This window comes from Haplochromis burtoni, unplaced genomic scaffold, assembly GCF_018398535.1.
Source record: "Haplochromis burtoni strain Fernald_Lab_line unplaced genomic scaffold, NCSU_Asbu1 Contig_24, whole genome shotgun sequence".
Lineage (NCBI taxonomy): Eukaryota > Metazoa > Chordata > Actinopteri > Cichliformes > Cichlidae > Haplochromis > Haplochromis burtoni.
In genome coordinates, this window is record NW_024582385.1 from 916,438 (window position 1) to 934,158 (window position 17,721).

Consider the following 17,721-nt stretch of genomic DNA (forward strand, 5'->3'; position numbering starts at 1 on the left):
TCTTTGATTGCACGCAGCGCTGTTTGGCTTTGATGTCATTTTCTTTAAATAATAATGTGCTTTAATGTTAAACCTTACTCTGATATTGGGGTGCAGTAGTTGTTCAGTTTCACTGCTAGTTGCTTTGGTTGTGTTAAAGTGACTGCTCACAACAACTAGGCTGATCATGTCAATGAAGCAACATCTGGGCTAAATCTAATCGGCCTGTTGCAGCCTTAAAAAGATGTGGTTGTGTCTAATTTTGGCTAGAAATGTCATCTTTTTATGATCCTGGAATGCCTTATTAAATACATGGCCTGGTCTGACCCTGTCTGTACAGTTTACATGTTCTCCCTGTGCAAAAACATGCATGTTGGGGTAATTCTCAACTGACTGTGGCTGTGAGGGAGACTAAAGTGTTTGCAGTGCATTCGTAGTATCAGTCTGTGTATGCTAATGTAGCATGTAGTTTCAAAATGCTTTTCAGCAGAACCCACTAGAAGAGTGCTATTTGAAGCTGCTAATGCTAAATGTCATTTACATACATTCTTTTTTTCCATTGTAGTGTTATTATTAGTAGCTGTAGTAGTAGTATTCAAATTTAAAGGCAACCAGGCTATCATTTGTTTGTATACATGGTCAGAGAGACTTTTAAAGTTGTTTCTAAAGTACGGAAAATCCAGGTATGAAAATATTAATAAATCACAATGTAAGCTTAGTAAATGAGGCTCAATGAAAAGGCCTTGCATTTTTCAGATACACAATTCCACCAGCAACATAGTAGAAGATTACAGGTGAACTGGCCTGCCCTGAAACTAAAAACATTTTGTGCATCATGGAAAAAAAGACACAGCACTGTTGATGGTCTGGAACAGTATAGGACAGCATGCCTCCATCTAAAGTTCAGCTTCTACACATTCACTATTTGACTTTGTTAAAAGAAGAGGGGCGCTACAAATGAGCAAACACTGTCCCGACATTGGTCCCAGCACACTGCTGGCTGCTGAACTGGAAAGAGAGGAACACAGTCATACTAGGTCATGCATTTTAGTCCTTTATTTTTCAGATATCAGTGCAAATGAACACCAAAAATGAAAACATAAAAAAATGAAATAATGTTTCAGGTCTTCACATGAAAAAAATGAAACATCCTTTTTTTAATATATATATTTATATATATATTTGCTGCTACAAATGTATTTCTTAGATGCACAATGCAGATCTATGATTGTACGTCAATCCCCCACCTACATCCCCCCAAACTCTTCCACAGAGCTTTGTTAACCAGTAACAGAAAAGAATAATCACAAAAATATTCAATGCACATTTATTTTTCCACACATTTTTTTTTTTAAATCAACTTGCTCAACAGTCTGTGGTTATTTAGGGACTGTTCATATTCTAAACCAGCCTCTCTCTCTCTCTGTGATATAAAAGACCTATTTTAAGACTTGACATTTTCCCCCATCACCAGTAGGGATACACAGGTAGTTCCCATGCGTCTGCATGCAACAGGCAGCAGTGAGGAAAGTCAGACATTATTACACAACACAGCGCAGGATAGATTATCATTTACCACATAGAGACACATGCAGAGAACAAACCAACCAAAAGAAAAAAAGAAAAAAGGAAAACGATGGGCATAGCATCCTCGGCCTTTGTATGTACACTTGTACGCATATAATTCATATTTACATATCAGGGCATTAAAAACTAGGGTAATATCTTTTCTTAAACATTACAAAATAGTCATCTTTCATACTGAAAGTACTATTTACACAAATATATTTAACCATTGTGAAAATGTATTAATAATTGAAGAGACATACTTCATATGTAGTAAAAAGATCACGAGACTAAAATCGATAAAGCAGTATGTGAGATCAACTGAAAAGAGTACAGTACGATCCAAAAATAAGGAGCTAGATCAACCAGATATCCCTCAAGACACCAAAAGGTCTTGGTGATTGCTGGGGGCAGGTACACACATCCAGCTGCTTTCAAAACAAAGATGTACCTGTGGTCTTCTCTTTATTATCATGCAATTCTTTTGACATTTTATGAGATAAGAGACTGCCACAAACAAATAATAATAACAATAAAAAAAATCTATAAACCACAATAGTGAAGAAATAAAGGGAAAAAAAATCACAAACTGTCAAATTCTCAACAGATAACAATACTGACTGTTTTTTCTTTTTTATTATCACATGCCATTAAATGATTCTGAAAAGGACTCCAAGGACTCGATAGTGCAAAGTCTGGGTACTCCTTTTAAGTGAAATGAAAAGGAAAAAGCCATGTGCGTCACACTCAAAAGTTTCTGTGTGCATGAAGAAAAGTGCCTTGGGTTTAACCAGGGTCGCAAGATAAGTTTCTCACACACTGCCTTTTTAACTGTTGCTCTAGAAACCTGCTTACACGCAGTTGCTCAACTGTAAGAGCCGCGCTCGCTCTGTTGACCCATCTGCTCCAAACGGCTCAATCTGCAAACATAGTGCCCTGAATTTGCACTGTCGAATATTGGCCTCGAAACACGCACTTCAAATAAAAGCGAAAACAATGAGTTGTGACCGTTTAAAGCGCCAACGATATATTCCTTCTCCACTGGTAATTGTGCCACACCGTGAATCCCGAGGAACAAAGCATTCGTCGTGACAGGATCTTCGCCAAATGCCGTTTTTTAAGGTCCTCTGAATGACTTTAGCACGGACACTGTTGTAATAGACCGCCGTGACTATTTGGAATCTTATCTAAAATTGATGGGTCTCTGTCTATCTGGAAATGTTCTGATGGAGAAAATAAATAAATGTCCACTGAACTGAGCACTAACATTTTTAGAGTCATCAATAATGGATGTTGCTTGAAATGTTCTTTCTAAATGTTTTATGGCAGGCAACAGGAGGACTTGGAGTAGTGATATGTGTACAGTTCAAATAGTAAGAAAGTGTAAAAAAAAATAACAATAATAAAGGAGGGCTCCGTAATTAACATTGTAGTACAAAATGTAGTGCATGACAATCAGTGATGGGAAGGTTTGATCTGTGACTGATGCACAGTTTTGGCTTTTGTGGCATTCTGCTAAGATACAGCTGTTTTGTACCGTTCCATGACCTCACTATTTAAAAATCGATGCAGAAGTGCATCTGAATTTGCTCTATGCCACCTGAAAAAAAAAATCATTCAATTTGCATTCTTTGTCATTTGTCTCATCAGACCAATTTGGCAAGTCATTCAAAAAATGAAAAACAAACAGAGTCAGTGAATTTCTTTCCATTTCTATTTTTCTGCAGTTGATACAAATTCTACTCAGACGACTGGCTCAGCCCCTGGCTCTCATGGCTGTGCTTGTCGTTGTGGGTGGGTGATTGAGGGGTAGAGCTCAGGCTGCGTTCATAGGCATGCATGTCACTGATAGGCTCTTCTTTAACTCTGACCACAGAATGGGCTCCCTCTGCCTGATCTCTCCCCTCCTTCCTTAGCTGGATGCTGCCCTTCTGCAGCATGTAATATAGGATGGGGTTGGACCGCGAGAGCCGTGGAGAGTCTGGGTTTGAGTCACAACCCTCGTCCTCCTCTTCGTTCTCTTGACTACTCCACCGCACAGGGCTCTCAGGCTCCTGTTTGACTAAAGTAGGCGTCTCCCGTTTTTGAGTGATGGGCCACGGGGACGGGTGGCGACTCCAAGGGGAGCGCAGAGAACTGTCACCTGGAGGAGGGGTGGGTAGTGGTCTGAGATTACTTGGAAACCCTGAGTTGAGGGAACCGTGGGGATGCCAGCTGGGCAGTTGGAGGAAGCTGTGATTTTGGGCAGGCTGAGTGAGAATGCTACCGTTGGCCTTGCCGTTGGTCTGGAGGACGGAAGGACTGGGCGCCCCCCGGGGCTGCTGGGACAGCTCCTTTAGGCAGTTGTCGGAGAGCAGCAGCTGTTTGAGCACATTGAAGCCCCGGCTCTCTCGTGTAAGGGTTTCACTCGGTGGGCTCTTTGGAGGAACCTCTTCTTCCTTTAGAGTCCTCTGCTGCTGAGGCTCTACCGGAACAACAGAGGAGGCAAAAATATTTGTGTCACCACTGTCCACTGCTCTTGGAGAGCTGATGTTACTCAAATTATCAGTCCGATCTGAACAGAGCCGCCTCTTCTTAGGGCTTGGGCTCGGATACTCCCTCTGTTCCTCTTTAACCTGTCTGAGCTGTGTGTCAGCCTGCATAGCAGCACTGGTATAGTAGGTAGCAGTCTGTTGTTTAAGCAACTGGCTGAGGAGGCCATATTTTGCTATAACCTCTGCAGGCCGGGGTTCAGCCTTTAAGTCCTGCTGGGAATCTGAGACGAGGCTATTCTTCTCATAGCAACTCAGCCTCTTTCTGCCAATCACGTCCTCAGACATGGCAGAGGATGGTCCCACGTCCTCCATGAGCTCCGATTTGACCTTTACATCCAGAGGGGGGCCATTGGAGCTGTCGCAGGTGACGTGAGCACCAGGGTTCTTCTCACTGCATCCCCCCGCTGCCTCCACACTCCTCCTGCCACTGCCACTAGGCCTGTCTTTGCGGCTCACAGTCGCTGTAGCTGAGCTTGTTCCTAGAAGGAGCTGCAGCACGGTGCGCCTTTCCAGAAGGTTCTCAATCTGTGATGAAGGAGGAGAAGCTTCCTTCCTACTGAAGGGTGTGCCACTACCTGAAGCTCCATCAGAGAGTGGAGTGGTGGTGGTGGTCCTGCCGATTGGAGCATTGAGTCTTTCCAAAAGGGCAAGGGGCCTGCTGGCATCGTGCTCCTGGCCCAGCCCTTTACCAGAGGGGGTGGGTGGGGAGGAAGCTGTCCCACACTGAGCCAGATTCTGTAACAGTTTACTAGCACTGAAGGCGGGCTCTGAGGCCTTCTCAGCAGGGAAGGTTTTAGATTTACACAAATCCAGTGGGCTGGATTGGACGTTGGGGGAAGGGTAGGAATATGGGGACAGAGCACCGCTTGGGTCACGGCCAAGTGAGTAGAGGGGCTGAGCTGGAGCTACAGACCTATCTATGGGGCTTTGTGTCCTCGCCTCTTCCCAAGATACCAGTCCTTTTGGCTGGTTTCGAGACATGGTGGCTACAGTTACATCAAGAGGTGAATCTTGGTTACCAACATTTTTCTTAACCATCTCATTATTTCTGCGCTCAAGAAGAAGCTGCATGAGTGTGACTTTAGGGTGGGACTTTAGGTCTGGGCTCATTTCAGGGTCCTTGCCCTTGGACACCTTTGATCCTGATGGCTCTGGCTTCCACTTGTTTATTAAAGATTCTGTTAGTTTGTCCAGGGAAGAGGTAGAGATACAGGAAGAGGAAGAAATAGAGGTGGAAACAGAGGAGACAACAGTAGAAGATGGAGATAAAGTTGTGGTGGGGGGCTGAGCAGAAGCTTGAGGAGAGAATGCACCTGGGGCGGAAGTAGAGAGGGTAGAGGTGAAAGAGGCGGAGGAAGAGGGAACTGTAGTTTTGAGCCCTCCATCTTGCATATTGACACGGCTTCTCATGGAGAGGTCAATGGGTGAGCAACTCGAGTAGGAGCTCTCGGCATCGCTGCTGTCCTTGGTCAGGCTCCGCTCCTGGGTGGAGCATTCGCTGTCTGAGGTGACTGAAGAGGAGCCACTTGGTGGCAGAATGCCACAGCTGTCCTCCAAATGCCCATTCTTGGTCAGCTGCTTCTGGTTGTTGTGATTGTTCAGCAGCAGCAGCAGCAAGCTACTGCATGTCTGGGGTGGGCGGGTTGGACGCGAGTCAAAGCCTCGTTTCTCCCGAGGTGGCTGGCTGTGAGTGTGGCTTGGAGCACGTGGGGGAGTGGGTGGGGAGCTTTGGCTGTGGCCACGCAGCAAAGAGGGGCTCTGTGGATTTGACAGGGCCATTCGAGGGAGTGTTGTCGTTACTGTGGTGGTTGTTGTCATTCCATTTTGGGTTGTTAAGGAGCTTAGCGTGTCTGGAGCTCCGGGCAGACTGGGTGGCCTTTTGTCCTGGTTGTGCTGCTGGTTTGCCATGGCAGCTAGTCTTTCGCTGGCTGATCTTCCAGAGAGCTGTGCTTTGAGTGCATGCTCCCTGGAATACTGCTGGAGATGGGCTTCGCTGGACAGCAGCAGGGCCAGCTGACTGCAGGCGACACTGGGCTTAGGTGAAGGCGCCGGACTAGAGCGGATTTTCACTATGTTAGCCACGGCCTTCAGTCGCTCTGCACAGGAAACTGAATCTGCAGCTGTAGGAGCAGCAGGAGGCGTGGCACTGTGTGCTGAGCGAGGTGATTCTGGGGGTCTGTCCTGGCTGTGTCCACGACGACTGTAAGGTGTGTTGCTATGATTCTGAAGTTTGCTCTTTCTCATCAGGCCCTTTAAGCGGCTTGAGGCTGTCCCGTACACAGGTAGTGGCTCTTTGTCTGCAGGTGGCGCCTTGGATGGAGACGAACACTCACTCGGGGGTTTATTAGAGTGCTGAGACATCGCCACACTCTGAAGTCGTGAGCTAAATGACTGAAGCAGTGACGCAAGCAGGGTGCTCTCTCCAGCATGAGGAGATCCCTCTAGTGCTCCATTCTGCATCCCTCCCACTTGGCCATTCAGCTCCGCTGGGGGTGAGCTCATTCGCTGGTTCCCTGGATCATTCCAAGCTCCCGAGCGCAGTAAGCGGGCTTTCTTGAGGTGCTGAGAAGAACCCAGAGTGGGCCCATTGGTTCCACCCTTGGGAGCTGTGGGTCCATGGTTGGGCAGTTGGAAGGGCCCACCCACCTTATCACCCTGCTCCTGATTGCTGTGGGCAGCCTCAGACCTCCCACTTGCCGTGGCCCCAGGCCCGGCCACCACTGGATGCATCAGTAAACCTTCCAGATAAGTTAGAACAGCTGAATCCTTGTGTGTCTCAGGGCCAGGCTCCTCCCCATGAGTCATGTTCAATACTAGGATCCCCTCGTATGGCTCAGCACTTCTTACTGGGAAATATGTCCACTAGGTCATCTGGTTGACAGTGGCATGTACTTCCTAAATACCAAAAAGCGGGCAGGCTATTTCACCGAGTCAGTGTACAGCAGAGGGGAGGGGTGGATGCACTAGATGGATGTGATCCTCTCTGTAGTGGGCACAGTCACCACTGTGTTAAAACAGCAACCATGGCTGGAGACAATCCGGGGCAGGTAGGCCTCCCAGGCATTGTTGTATGCCTTTAAACGCCGCAGGATCCCAGAAGGCCCAGCTCGAGGCTTATGTGAAAAGCAACTGAGGAGTCAGCGGGATTTCACCACAAAGATGTTGACACATTCCGTGGCTGTGGATGTTTGGGATGTCTGTCCTATGGCCTGGCTGTGGTTCTGTCAGCGGCGCCTTTCAGCTTTGCAGATCTCACATGGGGGGGACCTATGGCAGTGAGCGAGAGACAGAAAAGAGGGAGGACGAGAAGGTTGGGTAGAGTGGGGGGGAGAAAAAAGAGAAAAGGGGAGAAACTGTGTGAGAAGCAGGGATTTACACAGCACTATATCACATTCATTTCACCACCTTGTCTGCCGTCTCTGTTACTTAGCAACATTTCAGATTGACTGCACACGGCTCCTTCTCCTCTCTGCACTCTCCCCTCACAGCCACCGAACAGACGACAAATGTAGATTAGGCCTGATTGGATCCAAATTGAAAATTCAGGCCCACTACCTTGAAAACATTCAGGTCTCGAGCAGTAAGCCCCTCGCAGCAATGTCTTTCAAAAGCAAAGGGCCTTGTGAGAGCTGTGAATAATTCCTTATGCAGCTTGTCATTTCAGTGGATTATCCCCACCACCACCACCCCCACCGCCCCCTGCTCCTTATGCACTTGAGCAGCATCGCACACGACACAAACCTTGGACTACATAAAGCATGAGCCACCCACCCGCTCCCCATGTCACATGCACACTAGTAAGCCTTTAAGCGTTCATGCCTAGACACAGGAACGAATGTGTGCACGGAGGCACATATAGACGCATGTATAATCTTACTGCTGCGTTATCTTTATTAACACCTGGCCAGCTGGGCTTCGCGTTTTTGACCCCGATTCTTTTTCCTTTAATCAGAAGTGCAAAACCAGAAGTAACTTGATTTATGGGAGGAGTGCTTTGAGCTACAAATAATCCATCTATTTACTTCTCCAAATCAGGGTCCCTGCTGCCAGGGGGCAAGAGGCAGGGTACAGACAGGTCTGCCACAGGGCTAGCAGAAAGACAGACAACCATTCACACTCACATTCACACCTAGGGGCAATTTAGAATCACCAGTTGATCTAACCCCACTAACTGCACGTCTTTGGACAGTGGGAGGAAGCCTGAGTGCCCGAAGAGAACCTGCGCAAACACGGGGAGAACATGCACAGCTCCACACAGAAAGGCAGGAAACCTTGGAACCGTTTTGCTGGGAGGCAACAGTGCTAACCACCACGCCACAGTGTTACCCAAATAAACTCAAAGGTTCACACACTGAGCACTGTGAACTTTTTTTTTTCTTGAAAATTCCCCTTCCTTAAGTATTGTGAGTTTGTGCGACATTTTCTCCCTATAGCACATTTTATAGTTGTACGTCTTTATTAATTTTGTGCATTTAGCCATGGTTTTTTCTTTTAAATCTACTGTAAACTGCTCAGGTTGTGTTTTAGCTGTGGAGCCACGAGTGAAGCAGTTTGCAAGCGTCACTTCCCATCATTGCTAACAATTGTTCACTCTTTTCAGTGTGAAAAAAAAAATATTTGTAGTGAATTTCAGTATCTTTTACATGCAGAACAAGAGCGGAGAATCATTCTTGTTCTGCAAAGTAATTGTCATTTAATTCCCTTTGATTGTAGCATGTAATGAGTTACATTGCTCATGCATACCTAAAGTAACAGAATTACAGTGCTACACTACTTTTTAACAATTAAACGAATAACAAAGAGAGACCAAATAAGTCATATGAACTGTGAGACAACATTTACATTCCGAAAACATTTCCACTTATCCACTTATAAAATTCAGCTTTATAATAGTAAGCTCAACTCTTACTATTCTAAATATTCTGCACATTTTGGGAGCTTTACAGTGCACCGCACATAAACAGAGCAGAGCTGCATCAAGGATATAACAGACAAGGTGCACTTAACTGTCGAGCACGTCTATATTATTGGGAGGGGTTGCTTAAGGTTCAGGTGCACCTGTCACACCACACCACTGTCAGGAGGGCAGAGCCAGTGACACTGGGGTGAACATTGTGCCAGTTGCCATGACACTGTCAGCAGTGCTGCTCTGGGAGACCTCTGCTCTGAACCCTGTCAGCGTGGTTTCCGTGGATACAGGGCACCGCCGACAGTCCTGGCCGCATCCCGTAAAGGTTAATTAATACAGAGTTTCCACCTCGCCTCAGCTGCTGTCCGTGTCCTTTCCCGATGCCGTCCTCACCTTTGGTGTCCGCTGAGCGGACCGACATAGCGGGTCACACGACAGGACAGCAGCCAGTGATTATGACGAAAGGCCATGGCAACCCACCACACAGTCACCGGGCTGAATATTTCACATAGAGGGCAACAGCGAGGGCCAGAAACAACAAGGTGGCAGGCTTCTAATCAGCCTGAAATCCATCCTTGGGGCCAAGGTCCACAGGTTGTCATGACAGTAAGGGCAACAAGGTGGCACTTTTAATGCCACCTTGGAAGTGAGCTGGGATTAGACGCTGGATTTAAGATGATCAGTCTGAGCAGCAGTAGGAAAACAATCAGCTTGGCAATTTAAAAAGACCTTTTCATACCAAAGGTCTAGAATAGGTTGATTAGACTCTTTGTGGTGCACTCCCTCGAAGTGAATAAGTTAACTGAGACTGGCCCATCAGCGTCAGTTACAGTTCAAGGCCATCTTTAAGCTGGTGACCTAAATCTGACAACAACAAAAGCCAACCTGGTCACACTGGGCCATCTGACGTCTGTTGTCATGCTAATCTTAGATGCTCAGGATTAGACTATTTTCCTGCCAGCCTGCTTAGCACAATCATAATAGAACGGCCTGTAAAGACACGTTTGATGGGCACAGTAAACATGTACGCATGTTTACCTTCCACACAGCCTGGCAGCATTACTAATATGCTGGGAGTCAGCCCCACAGTTAGTGAGAGAAAGGGAAACAAAAAAAGAGCACTGACAGTTTTAACACAGGGAATTCTGTTAATCTCTGCTGCTGGCAATGAACCTTTGGAATTACAGTTGACCTTGTCTATGTTTTTGCCCAAAGACACTTCTATACAGAGCAGACAAGGTAGCATGGGGACACACTGACACTGCACTATATCAGTATATATACAAGAGGTCCAAAGCTGCTGCATTCACTGCATCACATAAAGCACAAATTACTTGAAACAAAAGCGAGGCCCTTCAGGCTCTCGAGATGCATTTAATGACAGAGCCGGTGTCAAAAAGCCCTGCCACAGCAAGGGCACGGGAAAATGCGTTCTGCTCAGTGGCACAGCTCTGTTAACAAATAAATGACCTTAATATAGGGAAAGCTGTCCTCCATCCTGAGCCCCTAAAGCACACGACCCTCTTCCTCTCCACTTTCACAATGCGTGCATTACTTTTACATGCTCTCCCCTGGTGTATACATTGAAAATGACCTTACACATCTGTTAACATGTCATCTCATTGGTGGTGGCACCCAAAATGCCTGACCTCCACCCCCTCCTCCCACAACACCAATGAGCTGCTGTATGGTTTCTGTGGTGATTATCCATTATCCTTGACAATGTCAGCCAATGACAGAGCAGGCACCGGTCTAAAATGATTTTTACCCCTACAGTCAGCCACGTACATGCGCGGGGGAGGGCAAATGATGGGGATGGGGGTGAGGCTTCATCATCCCTTGGCTGGTTGACTCTTCATCTATTTCTCTTTCCGTTTCACTCCTCTGGTACTTAAAAGACACTCTGAACAGGAAAGGTCACTGCACTCTCGGTCGCACCACAAGGTCGACTGAACGTGTCGATGCAGATGTCTCGGATTAAGTTTTAAAACGTGAGCTTCGCTCTCCTCCCCTAACCCCCAGATTACACTTCCTCCACCACCGCCACCAGGAACAAACAAACACACTTCTTGGTAATCCAGTGTTTTTCCCCTTTCCCAATCTTTAAAAAAAGCGAGTTTCTAAACGACCTTCATCGTCAGCAATGGTAATCCACTTAAGCCATTTAAAATGTATGAGACCAAACAAAAGAATTAAAACGGGGGTAAGAGCCAAAGGAGCGGCAGTTAAAGTCAAGGTCATCCATGCCGCCAAGGCTTTTCCACTTGATGCAACAGCTGGTGTCCATGCAAAGCTCTGGGCGTTAATAAAAAGTGACAATGCTGCCTGAGCGGTGTGTATTACTAATGTCTGACACCAGCCTGGCAGATGTGTTCTCCCTGCATTAAAGGGGAGTCAAGGTTAAAGGAATTTAAAAGGAGAGGCAATGCCTAAACACTATTATATCATGTAATCTGCAGCCCAGCCCTGCTGCACATACTCAACAGGGTAGCTCACTTACACATGCAGCGTGACCGCTATTTGTAAATTCAATATGGCCTGACATGATTAAATAAGACAAAACATAAGCTACCTGACCAAATGCAGTTGCTCCGAGCCTTCCGCAAGCGAACGAGTCCACGAGAGGAAAGTTGAATTAAAAAGCTCGTGTTCACCTTGAGAAAGGTAAAGAAGAGGATAAACATGCTACTGAACAGCGGGAGAGCCTGAGCAAGAAAATGCTTTTGCAGATAAGTCAATCGGGACAAAATAACACTGAAACGCAATACACAGAAACACGCACGCCCACACAGTGAGAACTAGGGCATACTGACCCACTTCTTAGGATGCATTGACCAAACAAGTCATGCATAGCCCGCACACACCCCCCGTGTGAGCGCGCTCAAACCCATGGATGCACCCCGCATGGAGGAAATGCGATACGTGAGTGCAGGAAAGTCAGATTTCTTGACTTAAGCAGCACAGGTTGCCTGCTGGAACATCCTACTCAGAGTGTGCTGGGGACATTTCAGAAAATGGGACCAGAGTGCTAAACTTCTCAGGCTGCATCTGGCCTTGGATGAGGAGCGGGGGCGGAATTTAACTTCATCAGTACAAAGAGTTCTTAGGGTTGAGAGAGAGACAGGATAGAGGAATTCATGCATGCTGATGAGTCATCCAAGCACTTCATAGCCCAGCTGAGCAGCTAGCCAGACTAGCCTGTGTATCCCTGCACTGTATCACAGCATCGGACACTCTTTACCTTACATGCCCAGGCTCGCGTGGATGTGCTTACCAAAGTGTTTGCGTCCATAGTAAATATTTGTGTGCCATTTGGAAGACCCACCCAAGGGCCATTTCCTGAGTGGCTGAGAATTAGCGCATCAATTAAACACACACACACACACATTCCTTGTTAATGAGCCGTGGCTGCCATCAATCTATACCTGATTCGTTTCTATTGGGCTCCGAGGTAATCTTCTGCTTACATCGCCTGTCTGAAATGGCGCTCATTTCCCTCCCGAAACAACACACATTTTCCATTTGTAAACACTGTCGCTGGAAATAGGAACAGCTGATTGCCCAACGGCCAGCTCACCAAAAGGCAGAGCTAGGCCCTTGAAACAGACTGCAGTCACTTTGCAATTGAGATCAAATGTCCCACTGTCAGACTGCCCTGAAAGCTGGATAAAACCAGCTAAAAAACCTTGGCCTTTAATGGATCATTTCCATAATATCCTTGGCATCATCCCTAAGAAGGCTGGTGCTATGAGTCAGCAAGATGTCTGGTTTTATTGGGTTAAAAAGAGCCCTGCTTCTTTTTTTCTTTTACTGTAAGTGATATAGGATGGTTTGGAGTATTATAGTGTGTGACAGAGGTCTAAGTGACAGAAAAAGAAGAGGACACATCTCTACTATCATTCCGCCTTTCATAATGCTCCCATTGACCTACTTTTTAGTTTTTAAATCATCCTAATGCTTGCTCCGAGTGAAGCCGGAGAATGGTATCGCAGGGCATAATGGCCTGTGAAGGGACATTCCATTAGAATCATCAAAAACACAACTTCTTTTTTTGTTTTTCCTCTAGATCAGCAAGAATGCAGGGCTATTCAAAGTTCCACAATTAAGGGTATCTTTTAAATCAATTAGACACATTTAACCCAATAAAGTATAAAACAATTATGTGCAACCTTTTTTCTGAGAAAAACCTCTCAAGCAGCACCAATCCACTTGGCAGGGCAGAGCTGAGCGCAAGACATTTCAATAAGATTAGTCCTACACCTGGCCTTAAAGCCTGACCAGTGCTCACACGGCCAGAGCTGAGGCAACCACAAAAACAGACCCACTCCACGGCACGGACCGCACAGAGGCAAACTGTTTTCGCAAATATAAAAAGTTGCATTCCTGCTGGCCACTAGAGAAAAGTGTAGGCTTCAGACGCTGACAAGGGTTTCATTTTTCACACTCGGGAGCAACATCCAACTTTAACATAAACAAATTAACCACGTTTATGTGCAACTTTGTAACGTGATAATCAGTTTGTATATATGTCGTTGTTGCTGAAATTACAAAGGGACAGTAAGGCGTCGAAGACGGTTAATAACTTAAAAGGTTAACTATACTTTAAATATACCAGGCAAGAGCTTTAGATAACACTGATGCAAACAAGCTGCTGTATGCTTGCCATCTTGCAACCTCAAAGGACCTTGTGCCACTGTGCAATCTTTTGTTACACAACCTGGAGAAACCTCAATTATAAGCTGCGGACACACAACCTCAGCTATTTAAACTTGTGTTACAGTCCTCGTGTGATGTTTTTTTCAAGCAAAACACAGAGAGAACGGATTTTAACCAATTCCTAAGCCGAGATAACCCCGATCAATTACACTGGAGATTATAAAGGCATACTTGCCAACACTGCCCTATGGGCAAAGGCTGCCGCAGTTTCATTCGGAAATTCTAAAAAGCCGTTTAAAAAAAAATAAAAATCAGGTGTCCTAGATAACGTTAAATGTTCCACTGAGCCTAAATAAAGCACATTTCATACTGAATAATTTATATACTGGTAAAATGTGTTGATATCACCATAATTTGATAGGACATATTTTTTGCTGGAAAAAGAAAACACTGAGCGCTAAATGACACGGTCACTACCTGTTTGTAGGCACAGGCAACAACAGGGCTGAAAGATGATGACAATAACGTAGTGGCGGAGCGCTACTTTGCAGTTGTGAGATGAACTAATATTGAAGAAAAGATGACAAAGATGGTTTGAAAACTAAATATCACAGAGGAGAGGAGTGACTGCTGCAAGCTGACAGCCCATACATGCCCATCTGCTCTGACTTTTAGGACACACATACAGCTTTACAGCTAACACACAAAGAGAATCAGATTGCCTCATTTGAAAGGTTTACATCCCTGAAATAAATAATTTATATAAAATGAGCAAAATATCATTGGGAACTTGTTGCATCTGTTGCATTAACCTCCTAAGACCTGCACTCAGGGCATACATTTTTAACTTCTCTTTGCTATTTGGGCTGATTAGGACCTGACGAATGTAAAAACAACCAGATTTCTTTTTTTAAACCTCATTTTTGTTTCAGGGGAAAATCAGATCCACATATGAGGACATTTGTTTTAAATTTCGATAGAACAGTGGCAGTATAATGTCCTCGTAAGTGGACATCAGGCCCTTGTAGAGAAAAATTAAGTATTTTGGTCTAGACAACCCAAAATGTGATGTCCACATATGTGGACGCCAGGTCCTAGGAGGTTAAAGCTTTTCTTTAAAATGCTTAGACATGAACTCATTCAGACAAGAATGAAGCTGGGATATAGAGCAGGGCGATATGACCAAAAATATTTATCACGATACACATTTGAAAATTTGCGATAACGATATAACTGACGATATAATTGACACTAGTCAAAATACTTTACAACTCCAAAAAAAAAACCCATCAATGTATTTTCACTTAAACAAGCAGCTGTTTTTATGTGCATTAAAGTTATATAAAAATGTAACAGTGCAAATGCAAATTCCTCGCTGACAGTTTAACCAAAAGGCATTTCCAGTGGAGACTGCCCGACACATCCTCAGCATAACCATGTATAACATCCACAAAACTTAAAAAGAGGTTATACACACACAATACGGTAACATTATGTTGAAGCACAGCACGTATCACTCCACGAGGCTCCTGCCTACGATAGCCGTAACGCTCCGACAATCCATCAAGCGGTGCGGCTTCGTAGCTCAGCAAAGTCGTACTGAAACATTTGACAGATTTTCGAGCGCCGTGCACATAAAATCGTTTCGAGGTCAGTAACACAACCAGAGTTCATACATAAGGCACACGGGATTATAAGGGACACTGTTTGCAAGTATGTTTATATTTTCCAAACAACACGGTAATAACGACGGCCCGCTAGCATGCTCTACCAAAAATAGTGCTTTGTTGTGTATCTGACGGACGAAAGCTAAACCAGTTCCACCACTGAAGCTGCAGCATTTTTACAAACCAGTTCTGGTTCATCTGTTTCATTCAACGATCCGCTTTCGCTCTTCTCATTCTCCGTCGCCGCCATGTATGTATGAAAACAAAGGCACTGCGCATGCATGTTTTACCCATATTCTATCGCCATATTCCATTTTCTTATCGTTGCCCAACATTATACCGGTATTACTGTGAACGGTATGATATGGCCCAGCCCTACTGGGATATTTTTCATATTTAACACACAGCAGGAAAAATGTGTTTGCACTACTGGAGATGGATGGTGTGCAGCACACCTGCGACTCACTCTCACTTTTAAAACCTTTAAACAGGAGACTTAACTATGCACAGTCACTTGAACTTTGTCTGGTTCAAATCAGATAAATGATCAATCCAACTTCATACATGCACCATCAGGTTAACTAAGTGAGAAATTATTTTAAAGATTTTTTTCTTAACTAACAATTTGGAAAGAAATTAGATTTTTATTATTTGGGTTTTGGGTTGACAGACAAAAAAGGAGCAAAGGAAATTTCTTATTTTTAACAATCTTTCCCACTTAGCGTTTCATCAATAATGAAAAGGCCCATATGGTTTTACTACAAAATATTATATATATGACAAAAACACATTAGATAAAATGCAGTCTTTTACAGGGATTAAATGTAGCAGCAAGCTAGTGTTAAACTGCAACAAACTGCCTGCTATAAGACCTTTTTCTAGATGTGTGCCAAGATCTTCATGATCTCTGCTGAGCTGTAGATAAATCCATATCCTATAGACACAAGGGCAAAACAAACTTTATTTAGCTTGACCTTCTCCTTATATTTAAGCCTTCCCCTCACCGGTGAGTCTAAGCAGTGGGCTGCACTACTTACTAACTACAGCAGGGTCACTTGAGTGCTAGAATAAAGAAGCAGCGAGGCCCTGCCCGAGCTGCCCTCTGCCTGTCCAGGACTTGTGAGCTGCCCTAGTTAGGAACTAATTTCCAATGTTGGAGTAAAAAATATTTGCCAGACTTATATTTACATAAATATCCCACAATAGAGTTAACAAAAGCCATGTTTATTGACTAGAGTGTTTGGAAAATAAACTATCCATAGTGAAATAACCAACTTTATTAATAGAACTCCCTAAATCAATTAAATTTTATTTATATGGTGCCAATGCACAACAACATGTGCCCCAAAGTGCTTTATATTGTAAGCTAACGACTCTCAGTCACATGACTACCTATGAGCAAGCACCTTGCAACAGTGGGAAGGAAAAACTCGCTTTTAACAGGAAGAAGCTTCAAGCAGAACCAGGCTCAGGGAGGGGCGGGGCCATCTGCCATGAAGCTTGAGGGTAAAGGGAGGGAGACAGAAGAAAAAAAACATACTATGGGAGAAAGAACCAGATTTTAATATTTGCTAATGACTACATACAGTACTGTTGAAAAACTAACAGGGAGTGAAAGGAGAGAGTGAAGATAAAACCCTCAGTGCATCATGGGAAGCCCCCAGCAGCCCAGGCCTATTGCAGCATAACTAATGGCCCAGGATCACCCGATCCAGCAGTGACTATAAGCTTCATCAAAAAAAGTGGAGAGAGCGTCTGTCTCTCACAACCAAACTCAGACTTCGTTCCACAGTAGAGGGGTCTGAAAGACTCTACATCACATTCTACTTATGAAAATGCTAGAAACCAAAAGTAAGCATGCAATTTGAAAGCAAAGTGCTCTGTTAGGATAATACGGTACTATGAGGTCTGCACGATGTTACAGGGCCCGATTATTCAAGATTTTGTATGCGAGAAGATTTTTGAATTCAATTCTGAATTCAACAGGGAACCAGTGAAATTAAGCTAATAAGGGAGAAATACAGCAATTCTTTGTAGTCCCAGAACTCTCGCTGCAGAATTCAGGTTCAACGGAAGGCTTTTCAGAGCAACCTCATAATAATGAATTAAAATAGAAGTAATAAATGCAACAACAATTTTAGACAGGACATTTCTAATTTTAGCGATATTGCCCAAATGAATGAAGGCAGTGCTTTCCTGCTTTTATACTGGGTCCTCTTAAATACATGGACCAGGTCAATTTGACTTAATCAACTTTTATTGGTCACAGTGATTGGAGAGTTCATGATTTGGGCCCTGCCTACTACACATGGAGAATATAAACATACTTGCAATGCCTGCTCAGTATTGACAGCACAGTGAATGCCACTGACAGGCTGAACAGATTGGTGTCATTGGCTTGGAATTTAAA

At 44.6% G+C, this 17,721-nt stretch overlaps 1 protein-coding gene across 1 annotated transcript in view; it reads right to left on the minus strand.

The window, feature by feature from the left end:
* Positions 1 to 3,148: 3,148 nt before the first annotated feature.
* The window catches only part of nrip1b (nuclear receptor interacting protein 1b), a 36,658-nt gene continuing 22,085 nt past the window's right edge, over positions 3,149 to 17,721 (minus strand). Inside the window, exon 2 of the mRNA XM_005935973.3 lies at positions 3,149 to 7,346. Within this exon, the coding sequence (XP_005936035.1) occupies positions 3,285 to 6,884 (3,600 nt within the window). The 5' untranslated portion in view covers positions 6,885 to 7,346 and the 3' untranslated portion in view covers positions 3,149 to 3,284. The remainder of the gene's footprint in view (positions 7,347 to 17,721) is intronic.